Consider the following 19,031-nt stretch of genomic DNA (forward strand, 5'->3'; position numbering starts at 1 on the left):
GTAGTTCTCTTCTAATCGTGTATCGTTCGACGCGGTATCCTACTGAGAAGAAATTAAGCAAGAAAGCGACATTTGGTACAAGTTAAGGACTTGAGGAAACTTGTAGGTTTACATCGATCTACCACAACGCAGCGGGAATAGGCTTAAATTCCGATGGTGCCCTTAGCTTTTACTCAGACCAACAGCAAGCTCCACTCTGCATCTCGGTCTCCAGTTCAGAGACGATTGCAACGCTAGATCAACTTGATATCTCCTGCAGCGGTTCGCCGCGGTCTGATCGAGGTATTGCAGGACAAGTCTAGACAACTCAAAAGGATGTGACACACCATGGAACCGCTGCAGTGTAACACAAGCAACCGTCCGGCTCAACATCCGCGGGATCAAATGGTGGGGGATCGCTTGAGTCATCATTTCAGAAGGAGCCCAGATTGCGATGTCAGCACCCATAATATTCGGCCGAAAAAATCTCGGGACACACCGTTGTCCGTACAGTATCTGGGCTGCGAACCAAGGCGACTAATACAGGTGCGCTACATGTAGTTGCGCACTCACCGTGCTGATAGAGCTTGTTCGAAAGCCGGCGCTATGCTTCGTACACACAGTACAGACGATACTTGGAATCTACTTTGAGCCTTTCGTTTCGAAGGATATCTGGGGAGGCTTTGGAGGTACGCTTGGTCAACCGAACCACGTGCTGACCTGACGAGTTGGCTGACACAGAAAGATTGATTAGCTTTGAAGGATTCATTTTCTGCTTCTGAGACTGCCCAAGATGACAATGAATGAGAACGACAAAATCATTGGTCGGCAGCCTCCCGACGGCGTCAAAATGCTTCAATCTCCGTCGATCGAAACACCACCCAGCCCTGTCCCTCCGAAAGCTGCCCAGGAAGAGGTTTACATGCAAACCATCGATTCTTCGGCCGTGTCAGAGAGCAATGGTTTGGATTCATCGAGTCCCCAGGAGATGGTGGAGTATTGGCGAAAAGCTCTATCCGATTGCGAGTGTGTGCCATTTCCAGCAGTCCAACCATCCGCAGAGCAGCTGTCGACAGACACAGCGATCGAGTATCAGCTACCACCAATCCGCGAACAGGCAGTGGAAGCTTCGACTGTCGTTCATGCGGCTTGGGCCCTAGTTGCGGGCCGAATGACCAATTCAAAGGATGTCATTTTCGGCGCCACCAACACGACGAGACCAGTAGCCACCGGCAAAGAGGAACTTGCAGGCTCGAAAATGACCACAATCCCAGTGCGGATCAAGTTGGACGGCAACCAGAGAGCATCAGAATACTTGGAAACAGTACAGCAGCAAGCTACAGATCGGATTCCATTCGAGCAGGCTGGCATGGAGACAATCAGCAAGATATGCGCCGCAGCATCCACAATCCAGACACGGCTCGCGCTCCAGCGGCAAGGAAATAGTGGTGCCTGGAACGAGCTCGAAAAGTGGTCAGCTTCCCACAGACACCAGAGGAGCCAGGACTGTGCCCTGGTGCTTGAAGTCCAACTCGGTGTGAATCAAACCAGGGTTACCGCTTTCTGTGACTCAAGCGTGGTTCAGCCTCAGGTGGTGAGAAAGTTGCTGCAGCGGCTTGAGCTCGTCGTACGCCAGCTCCAGGACGCAGATACCGACGAGAGGATATCGGACATTAGACTGGTAATACCAGAAGATATCCAACGGATCTGGGAATGGAATAGCACGATTCCATCATCGGTTGATCGATGTGTCCATGACATTATCAAGGAGCGCACAGAAGCTCAGCCCAATGCGCCTGCAATTTGTGCCTGGGACGGCGAGCTTACTTACGGCGAACTGGATCGCGTCACCTCGGCTCTTGCCCGCAAGCTTATTGATCTTGGAGTCCAGCAGAATACGATGGTACCGCTTTGTTTCGAGAAATCTCTTTGGACCACTGTTGCGATGCTCGGCGTGATGAAGGCTGGCGCGGCCTTCATCCTGCTCGATTCTTCCCTCCCAGAGCCCCGCCTGCAATCAATTACGCAGCAAGCTAAAGCCAATATCATTGTCTCCCTACACTCAAAAGAGCCTCTAAGCTCGCGGCTGGCACCGCAAGTTGTCACTCTTGGCTCTCATGACTCCAGGGCCTTATACGACCGACCGGCTCCGCAGCCATGCTTGCCTACTTGTAGCCCGTCGTCTGCCATGTACGTGGCGTTCACATCAGGAAGCACGGGGATACCGAAAGGCGCAATCATCACTCACCGGAACCTTGCTTCAGCCTTACACCACCAAAGGGAAAGTCTGACAACTACGGCAGAGTCTCGGGTCTACGACTTTTCTTCCTATAGTTTTGATGTTTCCATCTGCAACGCCTTCGCAACCCTCGCAGTAGGCGGTTGCCTTTGCGTCCCTAATGAGCAAGATCGGCGAGATAGGTTAGCAGAAAGCATAGCAGCATTGGACGCAAATGTAATCGATGTTACCCCATCAGTTGCCCGACTTCTTGCTTTGGAACGGGTGCCCGGGCTAAGGACGATCATTTTCGGTGGGGAGGCGTTATATCTTCGGGACGTGGTTCCCTGGTGGGACAGAGTGCAGATTGTGAGTCTTTATGGGCCTTGCGAGTGCACACCGAATAGCACAATCAACTGCAGCCCGAGGAGTCCTGAAGAGGCCACCAATATGGGAAAGGGGATCGGATTGGTGACTTGGGTCGTCGAAGCGGAAAACCACGATGCTCTGTCGCCACTCGGGTGTGTTGGCGAATTGCTCCTCGAAGGGCCACTCGTCGGTCAGGGCTATCTCGACGACCCGGAAAGGACTGCAGCGGCATTCATCAGGGACCCTGTTTGGCTGCTTCAAGGCCCACCAGGCCAACCGGGCCGGCACGGGCGGCTCTATAAGACGGGTGATTTGGTACGGTATAACGAGGATGGAACTCTGACCTTTTTCGGCCGGAAGGACGCGCAAGTCAAGATCCGGGGCCAGCGTGTGGAGCTTGGAGAAATTGAACACGCCCTCCGCAGTCACCAAAGTGTGGATGACGCCGTTGCCGTGTTACAGCATGACGACAGGCAAGAGACGTGGATTGCCAGCTTTGTCACGGTCCGCAACGACGACACCGCGCTCGAGGAAAGACCGGCCAATGGTGAAGAAGAGCAACACATTGAAGAATGGGAAAAGCAATTCGATGAAGACTACATCTCTTTCGACAGCATGCAGCCCGAAGTGATCGGCAGAGACTTCATGGGGTGGACTTCCATGTATGATGGAAGCGACATCAACAAGATAGAAATGACTGAGTGGCTGGACGACACGATCGAGACGATGCTCAACGGCAGCCAGCCAGGACACGTTCTCGAAATAGGAACGGGATCTGGAATGATCCTCTTCAACTTGGCGCGGGGACTACGAAGTTACGTCGGTCTTGAGCCATCTGGACGGGCAGTTAATTTCATCACCAAGGTAGCCAGGTCCGTTCCCGCGCTCGCAGACAAAGTAACGATGTTCAAGGCCACGGCGGCAGACCTTTGTCGAGTCAGGGCTGCTACTTCCCCTGAGCTTGTCGTTCTGAATTCGGTGGTCCAATACTTTCCCTCTCAAGACTACCTTTTCAATGTTGTGCAGGAACTTGTCCAACTAGAAGGCGTCCAAACGCTCTTCCTTGGCGACATTCGATCCTTGGCGCTATTTCAAGAGTTTCTGGTTGCGAGAGCATTACACATTGCTGGGGATAGGGCAAGCAAGGATGAAATTCGAAGGATAATGACTGATCTGGAGCGAGCCGAGTCGGAGTTACTCGTTGATCCAGCCTTCTTCACCGCCCTGCCGAGTCAGCTACCTCAGATTGAGCATGTCGAGATTTTACCCAAGAAGATGCAAGCTACGAATGAACTGAGCGCTTTTCGCTATGCAGCTGTCGTCCACGTCAAGGACCAGGGCCAGCCGCAGCATCAAATTCGCGAGATTAGCCAGAAGGAGTGGATTGACTTCAAAGAACAAGGGCTCAATCGCCAGTCACTCTTGGAGCTCATACGACGCAACCCTGCCTCATCAACCGTCGCCGTAAACAACATTCCCCACAGCAAATCCATCTTCGAGAGGCACGTCATTCGCTCCCTCAACAACCAAGGAGGCGAAATGCTCAACGATGGCAACTGGCTAATGTCCGCTCACCAAGAAGCTCAGCAAAATCCTTCGCTATCCGCAGTCGACTTGGTCGAGTTGGCTACACAGGTAGGCTACCGCGTAGAAATCAGCTGGGCTCAGCAATCTTCGCAAAGCGGTGGCCTGGATGCCATATTCCACCGCGTTCAACCTACCGATGGCTCGAAAAGGGTCATGTTTCGATTCCCTAACGACCATCAGGATCGATCGTCTCACTCGCTCTGCAGTGAGCCTCTGCGGCAGCAGCTGAGGCAAAAGATGCAAGACCAGCTCCATGAGATGCTGCGGTCCAGATTACCTTCTTACATGGTTCCTCGGGGTGTCACAATCCTGGATAAGATGCCTCTCAATGGCAATGGCAAGCTTGATCGTCGAGCTCTTGCGAAAACTCCCCAAATCCGAACCGCGGGACGAGAGCCTGTTCGACAACCAACATCAGAAGCACAGACGGTGTCAGAGACCGAGCGCCAGATACGGGAGATCTGGGGACGGGTTCTCAACATTGAGCCTGCGAGAATCGGGCAGAAAGATAGTTTCTTTCACCTTGGGGGCAACTCAATTGCCGTGATGAAAGTTGTGGCTGAGGCTCGTAGGGCTGGCCTTGAGCTCACGGTGGCAAATATCTTCTGCCACCCAGAGCTTCACGACGTGGTTCGCCTGACGCGTGACTCTTGCACCGTGGTTCAGCCACATCACGCTAAGTAAAAGGTCTGGAACTCCCGAGCAATGATTTGCTGAAGGACGTTATCTCGCCAGTACCGGGTCTGTATGGCATTTCTTGTCATATGCACAGGAGTCCGGCATTCCAATGCGTATACTTGGCAAGAAATATCGTTTTAGTTCCAGTGTAGCATTCTATGAAAGGCAAGATTAGGAAACCCCTTTCATGACAGCGTGTGTCCAACATGCTACTCTGCTTGACCTCATATTCACGTGTTTGAAGAGACATATATCATATAGGTGACTGAGACACAAGCATTGCAATGACATGTAGCAAACAACAAGTCCAAGTCAGTCTCGGAAGCATGTGACTATACATACAACCGGTACGTAGGAGTTTATGGTATTGACGCACTTCCCCTGGGCAGGGGGTAATGACAGCCGCAAGCTAATCCTGGCGGTGCTTCCCGACAAGGAGAACCTCGCAGCTGCTCCTCATCTCGCTGTGTGTCATCGCATGCCCCACACGATCGGCTTCACGGCTCAACCCTGGCTACATGCAGTCAGTTTACATGCATGTACTGTACGTAGTAGGCAGTCGTATTAGGGGCTGCATGAGCATTGAACTGTAACACCGTATCCCGCTTGAGCCGTCTGCCCCCATCTCGGCGGATACAGTCTAGGAGGAGAGCGTAAACTGACCCAATAACTTTGTGACACGACGTGCGGGGAACCAATAGTCATGCGAGTGTCGACGACAAGGGGTTGCAATACACGGCCTGGCTGCAGGAACGGGCCACGCCTGACGTCCACAAGTATAAAAGCAAAGGCGATATTTGATTGCCATTTCCGAGTATGTACATTCAGCGGCCGGAGTGATCATGACGGCCCGCTTTCCACTCCAAGACGGGCAGGCCGAGCTGCCGACGCTTAACAGCACGCACTCGTACTGGCATCGCGACCCCTCCAAGAAGCTGCTGGGTCACCGCACAACTGAGAGCCTCCCGTCGACGGCTGACGTCGTAGTCGTCGGCAGCGGCATCACAGGAACCTTTGCCGCCCGGGAACTAGTTGCGGGCGGGAGGGGCGTGGTCATGCTCGATGCGCGAGAGGCATGCTGGGGCGCAACAGGCCGCGTAAGTGTCAGATGCCTGACTGACTCTGGTTTCATTGCTTGCTGTTGTGCTTCTTCTTGCGTTTCTGACATGCAGCCGCAGAACGGAGGCCACTGCCAGCCTGGCGTCTGGGACAGCACGCCCGAGGTTGCCCGGTTCGAGCTCGCCACGTTCAACCTCATCAAGAAGCTCGTCGTCGAGCACGAGATTTCCTGCGACTGGCATGTAGTTGGCGGTGTCCACGCCATCTTCTCGCACGAGGTCCTCGAAGCCGCACGGAAGCAAATTAAGCGCTTGCAGCAGTACCCTGACCTCAGAGATAAGGCCGCCCTCATCCTCGACAAGCACGAGCTTGCTGCCTGGCACGTGCCCGAGGCTATCGCGGCCGTGTACCAGCCCAACGCGGCCAAGTGCTGGCCGTACAAGCTTGTTGCGTGGCTGCTGGAGCGCCTCCTCGGCGAACACGATGCCGCCGCGTTCAACCTGCAGACGAACACGCCCGTGGAGCATCTCGGGCGATGCGGGTCTTCGTGGATTGTTCACACGAGGCGGGGACAGATTCTTGCGCGAGATGTGCTTCTCGCGACGAATGGGTATACGTCTCGGCTACTGCCCAAGATGACAGGGCTCATCGTACCGGTGAGGGGGCAGGTCTGCGCGCTGGAGACTCCTTCAGGGGGGGCGCAGCTCCCGCACAGCTACGTGTGGATGAAGGGTGCGGATCACCAGTATTTGATCCATCGGGGACCTGAAGATATGCAGGTGGGAGAAGAGAGCGAAGTTCCTTGCTCTGTCGACTCGTCACTGGTCTTTGGCGGCGAAAGACTTGCCGTCCCTGGGGGAGAGGAGGGCATATCGCGCGACGACGAGGTCAACCCTATCCTCAGCCGGGCACTGCACACAAGCCTCCAGCATGTGGTAAAGCTCCTCCCCGGGGACGATCCGGAGAAAGAGGCGCTGCGCGCGGCGTACGAGTGGACGGGCATCATGGGCTACTCGCGGGACTGCAACCCTTGGGTCGGGCGCGTGCCTACAACCCTGGTGAGAGGCCCCGACACTGAAAGCGGCACCAGCGGGCTGTGGATCAGTGCCGGGTACACCGGACACGGAATGCCGGTAGCGGCTCTGTGCGGCGTCGCTGTCGCCGAGATGATGCTTGGAAAGGCGGACGGCGTGCAGGTGCCGGGGCAGTGGCTTTCAAGCGACGAGAGGGCGGAGAGAGCGAGGGAGGCACAGTTTCCAAACACTGTAGAAGAGTTGCTGGCGATGCTGCCAGCTGAGTGAAAGGCAGCACGAGGCTCGTTCAACCCAGATATCGGGGTTGATGAACTATACTCATAAACAGCAAGTTCCGGACTCCATGACTCAAACCTTATATGAGCTTCAACTTGGCAGAAGTCCGGAGCTCGGAACCCTCTTGAAGAACCCCTTCTGAGTTTGCACCAGGCACGATGCACTCACAATGTGGAAAAGCATATCAGATCAACCAAGTCGGACCATGTAGGATTTTGAGCTGATACATGCATTGGATAGAATAAATACCTGGACTGCCAAGCGTATGGCAGAACATTTTGTTCCCACAGATAGGGGAACTGGATGGCGAGGCTAAGTTCGTCTTCTGGAGAGAGTGAGAATGACAGCTGAGCTGGGCGTGGAAGCGTCCAAATGCTTGTCTCTGAGGTGTGATTTCGTTCTGCTTTACCGTCAGGTATCTACTTTATCTTGGTCTGGCTAATGGATCAAGTGGGAGTCCAATACCCTAGACGCTGAAAGTTCACGTAGGAAAGCGTAAAGAGTACAATAGAGCTGAAGGTAAAGAATAGGCATAAGAAAACGGAATCGACATGAGACATCTCTTGATATATGCAAAGCCAAGAGCTCGTTTTGGTAGTTGGAAACGCTATCATGGAATTTCAAACCGCCCTACTCTACTGCTAGTATGTAGGCTTTTATCTTTATCAACGGCGTATGCCTCCCCTTCAAGACGTGCATGAGGCTCATGCCGATACAATGACCCCACGGGTCAGGTTATCCTCAGCTCTGCTCGAAAGCAGAGCATTGGGTCTGGATTCCGTCTCGTTCGTCTTGCCAGCGTGCACGCGTTGCCTTCTGCCTGCGTGCAACACCAAGCTACCTCCCGATTGGCATACATCCCCTTCCCGACCCCAAACAGCCAAACAACATGAACTATCAGCGTATGGCGATTGAGAAGGAGGCACCTGAGGAAGTTGGTGCCGTCATCAAGTATAACCTCTCTGAGAGTGCCATTTCGGACCAGACGCCGGAGTCTCTGAGCATCACCATCCCCCCCGCCCTCGTCCTTACATACACGGAGCATCGGGGTAGCCGTAAAATCCGCTCTCTCGTCGCGCAAGCTTCCGGCGGGTCTCTCACCCCGGACGACGTCCTCGTCACGGCGGGTGCCTCGACATCGCTGTTCATTGTCAACACCGCTCTTCTTGGCCCCAAGGATCATATTGTCGTCACTCGCCCTAATTATGCAACCAATCTGGAAGTACCGCGCTCCATCGGCTGCGATATTACTTATATCGATCTCGAATTCGAATTGCAATTCTGCCTGAACGTCGATCGGATCGCCGCCGCAATCCGTCCCGGCATCACGAAACTCATCAGCATCTGCTCCCCCAACAATCCGACTGGTACCGTGTGCAAAGCGTCCGAAATCCAATCCCTCGCATCCCTCGCCAAAGAAAAACAATGCTACCTCCTCGTCGACGAGACATACTTGGACCTCAATTACGACTCCAGTGGAGAAAATGCGATCCCAACAGCTGCTTCCCTCGGCAACCATGTCATCACCGTCTCCTCCATGTCCAAAGCCTATGGCGTCCCCGGCATCCGCATCGGCTGGCTCATCACTAGCAACCCCCTACTTCAAGGGACTTTCCTCGCCGCCAAAGAGCAAATCAGCATCAGCGGGAGCGTCCTCGACGAGCTTGCTGCCGAGCAGGTTCTGTCTCGCCGGGCCGAACTCCTGCCCAAAACCATTGCCGACATGCGGCGCCGAAGGGACCGCGTTGCGAGTTGGGTTGACGAAGAGAGCGAGTTAGTGGAGTGGGTGAGACCGGAAGCGGGCGTCATGTGCTTTATCAAGATGAAAAAGGATCCCGCAGGGGGAACACAGGCGTTTTATACGAGACTGTTGGAAAAGCATGGCGTGTATGTTGGGCGGGGAACTTGGTTTGAGAGAGACGACAGGTTTTTTAGATTGGGCTATGGATGGCCGACGTGGGAGGACCTGGAGACGGGGCTGAATGGCATTTCCAAGGCGCTTCGGGGATGAGACTTCTTTGACCATCGACAGGTCGGGAAGGGGAATCATCTAGGACACCTCACTCATCGGTTTTCAGAAGTGAGTGGCGAGGCTCAATGCACGGCAATGTCTAGCTAAATTAATGTCGCCATATGCCGCGACAACATGAAGACATGCTGGGGTCTGGTGGGATAGAGTCGTCGCTTGGCTTGCTAACCAACAGCTGACGACCATTGCCATCCCTTAACCTGCTAATACACCATCGGAAAGATCCTCTCAAGGCTCTTATGTTGACCTCTCGCGCCCGTGGTTGCAGTTGGATTAGGGGTAGCTGCTGCCCGAGAGTCAGCACTTGCGGAATATACCTACATGTAAGCCACATATTGAAGGGCTGTGCATCCAGCGGACACTCAACTGTACATGCAAGATGCGAAATATGATGATGCACCTCGTGTATGCTGTAGTAATTGATGCTGGCTGCAGTATGATGCACCCCTGTTTATTGTCCACTCGGCTGCATATAAGCGGCCATTCGACTGAAAGCAGACATGTCGTCCGCAGCGCAGTTCCGATAAGCTCTGTTGCCCTTTTGTCTGCGTGAACAGGCAAGGTCTCCATGTGCAAGACCACAAGAGCTCCGGTAAAATCGTACTTAAACCAGAAAACAAACTATAAGATCGCCTGGAACTTTGATGAAACATCGGATATGTGTAACTATTTAGCATAAAGTCGCAACTACTCTTTAGAACTATCAGACCGCCTTGACCCTTTTGGGTCTTATTTCCAGATAAACTACATCATGGCCCTGACCCGGCTTCTTACCCTACCGATATTTCATCTGTTGGTTGTAGTTATTCTATATCTTGGCTACTATACACCACGACCAGTCCGCTTGCTCTATGTTGGTGCCTTATCATTCACGTATCTCAGCATCATACACTACGTCCCGAGGGAACAAGCAGGCCTTGATTACACATTTGGCATGAGTATGGTTGAGCCCTTACGATTCGTCGATAATTGCCACTAATTCATTGACTAAAACAGTTGGTGTCGCATGGATATATAAGGCATTTCAGCTGCTTGTTATTGAGACCAATATCTATGAGGACTTCTATAGGCTTGATGAAAAACAAAAGGCTGACCACACGCCGAAGAAGTACAAAGACTTGTCGTTTTGGGGGAAGTGGAAATGGTGTGTTATGCACTGCTTCTCTACTCGAGGGATAGGCCTCAGTTGGACTATCCCCTATCTTCCCAAGACCATGCCTAGTAGCACAACAACTTTAGAATATCTTCGGGCGAGTATCGTCCACCTGTGCTGGTACTACGTTCTTCAGGATCTTGGACGGGCATACCTCTCGACGAATCCTTTTGTCCAGTCAGACAGGCGAGACGGAATTAGCATCAGCGACATGAAGGGTTTTGGACGTTTTGAGACAGTCCTTGCACTCGGGCTTGGGTCCTTCGTCAACGTCGACATACCATACACCTTCTTTTGCGTCGTTGGTATGTCCAGTAGATGCTTTTGGACCAAGCCGCAGAATAACCACCCAGTCGTCGGCCGCTGGCGGGACGGATGGACGCTTCGACGGTTTTGGGGGCGTGTATGGCATCAGACTTTCCGCAAGGTACGACCTGTATAGCCACACGCAGTCGGCAAATGCTACTGGCTTTTCTTGCAATGCTAATAACCACGTTAGCCATGGCAGTCAATTAGTCAATGGTTGGCGCGGGAGGCTCTCCATGCACCCAAAGGCTCAATGGTTTCAAGATACGTACAGGTTTACCTCTCCTTCTTTCTATCGGCCTTCCTGCACGTTGCAGCAGGGCACGCAGCGGATCCGGATCGGCGCTCCTGGTCTGGGACATGGATGTTCTTTCTCGCACAGGCCCATGGTATTTTGGCAGAGGATTTTGCGCAGTGGGCTGGTAAGAGAATGGGGATTCGGGAGTCAAACCTTACGCATCTCCTTGGCGGAATCTGGGTGGCATGTTGGCTCACATGGACGGCGCCGTGGTTCGCCGACGATATTATCGAGATTGGCTTGGTTCGCCCCGAACCATTTCCACTATCAGTGATCCGGGGTCTATGGAACGGGCAGTGGAAGACAGTAACAGTATAGATATACTAGATCTGGGTTCGATAAGAGTCTCGCATTAAACGATATCTCACGAAAGTAGGCGAGCGACCGGTAATTCTCTCAAATTGTAGAGGCGCCAGTAGCAGCAATCGACGCAATGCATACGTGTGTGTAAACATCATAGAAGCATAGAAAGCAAGTTGAGCGAGATGAACAAACCCAAATGTGTGTGATGTCAAAGTTTACGTCGTTGAGGCTGGCCTCCAATTGCATCAAGTTTTAATTACCATAGTTCATGAATCTGTTCCGTGCTCACTCATGGAAATCCACACCTCGTCTGGTGCTAAGGAGTTGAAAGGAATATGTCGTGGCAATTCCATTGGCCCTCGTCACAAAGTAGATCACGCCGTCAAGCTGGCTGAATATCCATCCTCAGCATTCTAGAGAATCTAGATCCAACTCTTCCTTCCGTCTTCGAATGAGAAGCTTGGCCGTAGGATCAGGCAGCAACGCCATCCCACACGCAACCGGCTGCGGCCGCGTTCCCTCAGGCAGCTTCCAATCATACTTGAGAAGCAGATGACATAGTGCAATCTTGATCTCGTTGGCTGCAAAGAAGCGACCTGGGCATGCATGTCGGCCGTGCCCGAAACCTATATGGTTTGGGCTCGTGCTCACAAGATGCGCGTGTTTGGCCTGATCGGCTACCTCCCGCATTTCAAGGAATCGATAGCCGTTGTATTTGTCGCCTTCTTTATAGTTCGACGAGTTCCACATGTGGAAAGTGTCAGCAACGAGTTTCTCTCCTTTGTAGAACTTGGTGCCGTCGGATAGCTCAATGTCTTCAAGTACAAGGCGCCGAAGTAAGACTACGTTTGCCAGTGTGAGTACACTCTCAATGCGACAAAAAGCTGAAGGCAGAGGCCACTAACCTAGTCCCATCGGTTTTAGACGTTGCGATTCCTTAACCACGCTATCCATGAGCTTGAGATTATAAAGTGCCGTCTTCTTCAAGCCTTGAGCGCCGAGGACCTCAAGAACCTCTTGCCGGAGCGGCTCGATAAGCTCAGGATGCACTGCGAGGTCGAGCATGACCTGTACCAGCAAGTCACTGGTCGTGTGAATGGCGACAAGGGCGAGCGTGATTTGACACGTAGCGGGATCGTGGCCGCCCGTGTACTCCTTTTCAAACCACTCGATGGCATCGTCAAAGCGGGCAGCCATCCCCGATTTCAAGGCTTCCTTCTTCAGTGCGTTGCGCGCTTCAAGATACGGAGCCAAGACACGGCGTGCCTTTTGCAGCCTGGCACGCAGCTCCCAGCATTCCGGCATGAGCCAGTGGACAAGGGGGCGCAGCTGGCGGGGCCAGGAGAGAAGCTTGCCTCCTAGTTGGAAGGCTTGAAGTGTGTAGTCGCCAGAGACCTGGGAAAGTAGGCGTGAGCAAGATCAGACGGTGCGTACGTCAACAGAACATGAAGATGATCCAGTATTCACCTTGACCCATTCTTGATTTTTGCAGAGATCCTCTCCCATGAATACGCGGCAGGACATTTGTGAAACGACTCGGATAACGTCTATCTTGGGATCCATTTCATGCCACTCTAGGCAAATAAAGTCAGTATGTTCTCCTGCCTGTAAGCCATTGGACGTACCCATCGAGTCTGTTAAAACCCTCCGCAAGGCGTGAGTTGTTTCCTCAGATATAGACACAATAAGCTTAGCTATACACATGCGTCAGCGACGCGGACGTCATGTGAGATTGAATATTCACTGGGAAATTCATGAGTTTCGGCATACTCAAGGCCTTGGTCAGATATTTCATGACAATGTATGCGAGGCGATCGTCGGCGTCAAAGGGATCAAAGCCGGGGATGTACGCATGCGAGTCCTGCAATAAGCAATTCACGTTAGCCAAGGACTCTTAAGCTCGAGCAAAGCAAGAGCCAAGAAGAAGAAGAGCTATATCGAGAGAGGCACAGACATCACGAGCAACATGACGGAAATCCAGTTTTGGACTGTTCCCAAGCTCATGAATGAGGCGGGGAGGAACGACAATGAGCTCGCCCAAGTCACAATGGAGCTTGTATGGCCGGTCACGGTAGCGAGCTCGAGCAGCAATCAGGGTTTCCTTGCTTCGAGATACGAAGTCTTGTATACAACTTTGAGCAGTGAAGCTGAAGCCTTTTTTGGGATTGATTTCTGGAAATCTGCGTTTGTGGCGGTTGTCGCATAGGCGGGCGATGGCGAAGATCAAACCCAAGGTGAAATAGAAAGGCAAAGACTCTTTGCTTAATAGGAACTTGAGCGAGGACGAGAGAATCTCCGTTGGACGCATTGTACTTCGTCTTGGTGCTCCTTAGCTCGTGTGGCTGGCTTGTTGGTTGTTACACAGTAGCATTGTCGCCGCGCTTTAAAGGGAGCGCTTTTGACTGCAGCCGCGGGTAAATACTACATAGGGGGCATTGCTTGAATACGAATCTGCATGCGGACATCGGACCGTCATCACACGTACAGCCGAAGAAATCTGCACAACCCCTCAAAGAAGTGTCAAGAGCATGGAACCCAGGGGCTCCAGGGCCGGCGGAGAAGCGGAGCTCCCGTCGGGCATCACACCCCTTTATTAGTCAATATTCGAAGGCAGCAACACTGCTGCAGATGTCAGCGACCCGGTTCAAAGGCTTCATAGTAAGGACAGTGAAGTCCAGGTGCAGGTCCGTAGCGACCGACGTCAATACACGCGCTTTCGGTGACATTAGGGAGCTCTCAAGCAGAGGCTTGAGAGCACAGTGGAAGAAATAGGGGCACAGAAAGGTGAATTTAGTGATGCATCTCTTGGTCTATCTATTAGGACAAGGGAGGGGCTTATATAGGTATAGTGACCATACATAGCTAGCCAAAAGAGGGCATTAAGATGTTCCTATACCTAAGTTAGGCCTGCATGATGTCCTTGGGCTAGGGGAGTCATGTTGGTCAGGCAGGCTTCCTTGTGCATGACTATTGGGTCCACTGGGCATGACTGTGACTGTGGCCTCTTATGCCCTATGCCTACTCTCCTCAACAGGAGCCCTGTAGTGGTTTGTACACTGCAATTCGATCCCTTCTCTTGTAAAGTACATATTAGTTTGAGCATTGACGAAACGTGAAGCTAAGATATCAGGGCCACCGGCCGCAATCGGGCGTAACGTATTTTTTAGCCACAGAATGGTGCGTGCAGCCGCGGCATCTTCTCCTCGAGCCGTGCTCTGCTCGTTTTATGTACTTGGAGGCCGTAGCATGACACCCAAGCTCTTGTGCTGCACCGTCGCCTTTGTATCTACCTGTTCGATGCACCCACAAGAGCAAGGCGGAGAAGACTGCGTTCTAAATGATCAGCGTCGGTAAGAAAGCTTGACGACGCATGAAACGACAGTGCCCGAGACCATGACCATAGGAACACAGAAATGCACAAGGCGCGGATGCCGAGATATGAGCAACATGGACGTTCGTTTTTCAACCCCTAGGGTATATGCCCAGCCTGTAACTCCCGTGCTTCCTCCTAGGCCAGGGAACTGCTTGAAGAGGTGAGGGTGGTAGCGATTGCTCCCCCCCTTCATCAGGCTGGCGAGCTCGAGGGGGGCCCGGAAAATCAAGTTGTGGAGCATTCTATATCCTTGCTCGCTTTCCCGCTACTCTACCGTTTCGCTAGCTACATGATCACTCGATTTATGTGACACGAGAAGCTCAAGTCGCTGAATAAAAGGAGAGCGCTGTGTACCCTAGTTCTAATGCTGCCGGGGGCCTCCCGGGCTACCCCGACTCCGGCACGGCCCCACATTTCCATTTCCTTGTGGGATCCGCTCGGGCCTCGCGCCGGCCGATCCATCAACCGCCAAACATGACTTGTCTCCGCAGCTTCTCGTCCTCGATGTCCCGCTTGTATTTCTGATAATCGTCGTACTAAATAGTTAGCACGACGCGATGCCAACGGGGGCGATAGACTTACCGCATCTTGCACGGCCTGCCTCGCACCAGGCCAGGCCTTTCTTCCGCAGCCGGGGATTCCCTTGGGATTCGTGTCGAAGATACGCCAGGCGTAGCTATTGGCCGGCCCCTGGGATAAAAGCATGTGCAGCTCCCTATCCTTTCGTTTTAGCCGCCAACCTCGAAGGGTAAGCACGTGGTCGATGTTGTCGAACATGCCCGTGCCCGCCATGCTATGGAGGAAGCGGTAGAAAGAGTACGACCGCACCAAGCCAGGATGCATCGACGGCTCCTTGTGCCACTCTCTGCGCCACCATGTGTGGTATCTATCGACTTCGGCGTTCATCTTCGCCTCGGACGGTAGCAGCGCCGGCCTTCGGTAGCCGTCTATCTGCGCCAAGCCTTTCTCCTTGGCCGTTTCCGCAGACCAAGCCTGCGCAACAGCCATAGAGGCGAGGTCGCATACGCACCAATAGGTTTCTAGCGGCGACATCCAGCTCAGCACCGCGACCGACGACGCCCACCGCGGAGGGAAGATCATATGGTATAGCCGCGGGAGGTGAGGCTCCCTCCGCGCCCCAACTCTGGCCTGCGTCTCGCCCGCTGGTGCCAGCGGCAAGCCGCACGTGCCGTCCATTTCCAGCTCGGGCATAATGTCAAATTCAAGCGCGTAACCGGTGCAGAAGATAACGGCGTCGACCTCGACCGTGGAGCCGTCATCGAGCAGCACCTCGTGGGCGCCGGTAAACGCCTTGAAGCCGCGCGCGGGGGCGATTTGCCCGGACAGGAGCGCGGGGATAAAGCGTTCCTGCACGACCGGGTGCACATGGGCCATGCTCGCGCACGGCACCAGGCGCCAGTCCCCTTTGATCTTCTCTGCGGCGAGCTTCCGCCTGTCCCTTGCTGAGTAGTCGAGCCCCTTGGGATCCAGGTCTTGGGGATTCCTTCGCGCGGCGACGTGTATCATTGATTTCTTCATGGCCCGGTCGCCCAGCGGGTGTGCGAGCCACGGCAACTTGTAATCGAGCAAGTCTTGAAACCATAGCCCCGGCCATGGAATCTTGCTGTCAGTCGGGACACCATTGTCAAAGTACCGCGAGACTATAATCCGTCCACGGCGGTATGACTGGTAGACCTTGGACGCGTGACTCGTCAGGCTGAGGGACACCTCGCATGCAGTGTTGCCAATACCAACGACCAGAACCCTTTTGCCGGCAAACTGCTCCGGCCTGCGCGGGTTAACCTCGACGTCGCCGCGTGTAAGAAACCGTCACCATACCTGCGATAGCTTTGCCCGTGGATAACAGTGCCCTTGAACAATTGTCTCCCCGGCATCGGCGGCCAAGAGGGCACACTGTCCGAGCCGCTGCCTAAGACGACCTTGTCAAAGTGCAGGATTGCATCGCCCTCAGGCCCACTGACGTGGACGTTCCATCCCCGGTCAAGCTCGTCACGGAGCACCCGCCGCACCGTTGTCTTGAACCGGACGTGCTGTTCCAGTTGAAAGTGTCTGGCGTACTCCTCAAAGTACTCCGCGACCTGCGTGCCGGTCATATACGGGGGGTACTCTGGGCCGACGTCAGAAGATGCATGCATTCAGGTCGTTGTCGAGACGCACCTTTGAGAATTGGAAAGTCGCTGAAGCCAGACTGAAAAGTCAGCAGAAGTGACAATAGAGGAGCTGGGTAACTTACAACAAATTTGCTGACGTTGGAGACCGTGTCGTGTATTACGGATGTGTAGTTCGGGTTCGGGCTGTAGGCCCATATGCCGCCGACTCGGTCTCGCCGTTCGAAGCCCACGACGTCGAAGCCCTCTTCTCGCAGAGCCTTTATGGCAGTCAGACCGGCCGGGCCTGTACTTGTCAATCATCGTCCGCAATGGCCTCAGCAGTGCTTACCGAGACCGATGACGGCAATCTTGACGTTGCCCATATTCGCGCTGTCCATGCTGCCCAAGATACCATGCCTTGCGCAGACTGACCAAATAACTACATGCAGACGGACTTATTCATCTCAACATTTTATCAAGATTGCCGCAGCACCCCCATTTGTCCTGGCGTAGCGTACAGCGAAGCCGGTGGCGCGCCCAAGTATCATAAGCCCACCCCCTCTTCCCCCATCGGCCTTTCAGATCGTGACTGGCTGTGAGGCGCTCTATTCGCGAGGGGGCTAAAAGTAATCTTGAAGGGGACGGCTCAAGGTACTCCACAAGGTGGCATTGTTATCGGCCAGTCCCGAGCGGATTCACTCGGGGACGCGGCCGGGCCATGCACGCTCTGGATGATATGCGCGCACTACAGCAACTCCTACCCGGGGCGAATGCCTGGAACAGCCTGGAACAGCCACATGTGACCAATGCTGAATGGTTGGCGCAATCCGGTTAATTCTCTTGGTGTCTACAGTGGCGTAGCCTGGCTGCCAGTATGTTGACTTCATGGCAGGCGATCTATTTCGGCTTTAAGACGGGTAGGCAAGATGTCGAAAATATCCCGTGCGGCTCCTCCGGGGCATTGCACCACGGGATCAAACAAAGGTACCTGTCGTGTCACGGAGGCGCTGTCCGTTGCGTGACTACATAAATGGCATCATGGGCTTCCAATGGCACCCGAGACAGGGCTGTGGACTGGCTTGAGATAAGCTTATTCAAGGAAACAGGTCAAAGAGGAGGAGGGGGGGTGGCGTCTAAGCCCTGAATCTACAATAGAACTCCGGGTGCAATGCCCCTTGAAGCACGCCTTATGGCACGGGAGTGGTCAAGTTGGCCGCATAACGGGCTACGTAGTGCTGCATAAATAAAGTGATGTTTTGAGATTGTACAAGTCACTAACGACCCATCACATGCGTACGCACTTTAATCAACCCTGCAAGGCCTCTACCGCCCTGAGTATCATCAGAGCGTTCGCTTCCTGCCGCTGCGAATGCAACGAGACGCCTGGTTAGTTACAGTGTGACTTTCTTTGGCCTTTTGACATGTAACTACGTAGCGTTAGTGTAACACCTCTGCTTGACCTGTCGAGAGCAATCATTGCAGCAGCGGCCGAATGTTTACCCCTGTCATTCCAGCATTTTGGGGCAATCTCGACTTCTTCACGCATTTTCTGCCCAGAGGTGCGTGGCAGAGACTGATTGGTTTATTGCATCGTACTTCGTATATGCCCTGAGCAAGGGGTGGTTACGCAGTGTCCTGCGCTCACACAAGCAAGCGAAAGTTGACGCCAGTTTGAAGACAATAGCCACGGAGTGGGCGAAGTAGCCGCTGGTACCCAAGACAGCTGCAGTCCGGGAAGTACAGTATGTCTAAGACACGCAGTTTTGGTTCCAATGCCCGGTTGCCCAATGCAGAATCTGGGGACAGGATATGTCGCCCCAGCACCATTGAACGCACCACCGTATGTACATGTCGTGGCGTTCTATCTGGCCCGTGAAATGGATCCATAGAGAGCTACGTAGCGACAAGCAAGCGACAGCTACGGAGCAAGCAGCAGGCTCTGCTACAGAACAAACGACAAGCACTACCGCCACGGAAGAGCAACATACACTGCCACGAATGATGAAATCCTCACACGCAGTGAACGGGGGGCGTGATGACCGGGAGGCGGCGCCAGAAGGGCATGAGTACGAAGCATTTCCGGCTCTCCCACCGTCAGTACAGAAGCCGCAACCAGACAGCGTCATGGAGCATCGCCTTTCACAGCCTCAGGGACGTCATTCGGATATCACGACGTCGACATTCATCTATGCTGCATGGGCTTTGATTTCTGGACGTATGGCAAACTCGGAAAACGTCGTGTTTGGCGCTGGGATATC

The 19,031-nt window shown here is 53.7% G+C and overlaps 5 protein-coding genes across 5 annotated transcripts; 3 read left to right on the plus strand and 2 right to left on the minus strand.

Annotated features, from left to right (window-relative positions):
* Nucleotides 1-2,647: 2,647 nt before the first annotated feature.
* Nucleotides 2,648-4,837, plus strand: HRG_05371 (AMP-binding enzyme domain-containing protein; the record flags this gene model as incomplete). The annotated part of the gene is made up of 1 exon (XM_044863842.1): nt 2,648-4,837. One exon carries the CDS (start codon nt 2,648-2,650, stop codon nt 4,835-4,837), a length of 2,190 nt encoding a protein of 729 aa, XP_044720374.1.
* Nucleotides 4,838-5,673: 836 nt separating this feature from the next.
* HRG_05372 (FAD dependent oxidoreductase domain-containing protein) lies at nt 5,674-7,191 on the plus strand (the record flags this gene model as incomplete). The annotated part of the gene is made up of 5 exons (XM_044863843.1): nt 5,674-5,928; nt 6,004-6,546; nt 6,595-6,665; nt 6,732-6,825; nt 6,883-7,191. The coding sequence occupies 5 exons, from the start codon at nt 5,674-5,676 to the stop codon at nt 7,189-7,191; spliced, it is 1,272 nt and encodes a 423-aa protein (XP_044720375.1).
* Nucleotides 7,192-8,089: 898 nt separating this feature from the next.
* On the plus strand, nt 8,090-9,211 carry HRG_05373 (aminotransferase class I and II domain-containing protein; the record flags this gene model as incomplete). The annotated part of the gene is made up of 1 exon (XM_044863844.1): nt 8,090-9,211. One exon carries the CDS (start codon nt 8,090-8,092, stop codon nt 9,209-9,211), a length of 1,122 nt encoding a protein of 373 aa, XP_044720376.1.
* A 2,483-nt stretch (nt 9,212-11,694) lies between these two features.
* On the minus strand, nt 11,695-13,597 carry HRG_05374 (cytochrome p450 domain-containing protein; the record flags this gene model as incomplete). The annotated part of the gene is made up of 7 exons (XM_044863845.1): nt 11,695-12,131; nt 12,195-12,246; nt 12,295-12,684; nt 12,757-12,863; nt 12,915-12,983; nt 13,060-13,150; nt 13,244-13,597. The coding sequence occupies 7 exons, from the start codon at nt 13,595-13,597 to the stop codon at nt 11,695-11,697; spliced, it is 1,500 nt and encodes a 499-aa protein (XP_044720377.1).
* Nucleotides 13,598-15,123: 1,526 nt separating this feature from the next.
* On the minus strand, nt 15,124-17,171 carry HRG_05375 (flavin-binding monooxygenase-like domain-containing protein; the record flags this gene model as incomplete). Its single annotated transcript, XM_044863846.1, has 9 exons — nt 15,124-15,198; nt 15,245-15,455; nt 15,525-15,791; nt 15,849-16,254; nt 16,303-16,451; nt 16,502-16,790; nt 16,841-16,871; nt 16,917-17,077; nt 17,123-17,171. The coding sequence occupies 9 exons, from the start codon at nt 17,169-17,171 to the stop codon at nt 15,124-15,126; spliced, it is 1,638 nt and encodes a 545-aa protein (XP_044720378.1).
* Between the last annotated feature and the right edge of the window lie 1,860 nt (nt 17,172-19,031).

The sequence above is a fragment of the Hirsutella rhossiliensis genome, assembly GCF_020360975.1.
Source record: "Hirsutella rhossiliensis strain HR02 chromosome Unknown scaffold00005, whole genome shotgun sequence".
Classification (NCBI taxonomy): domain Eukaryota; kingdom Fungi; phylum Ascomycota; class Sordariomycetes; order Hypocreales; family Ophiocordycipitaceae; genus Hirsutella; species Hirsutella rhossiliensis.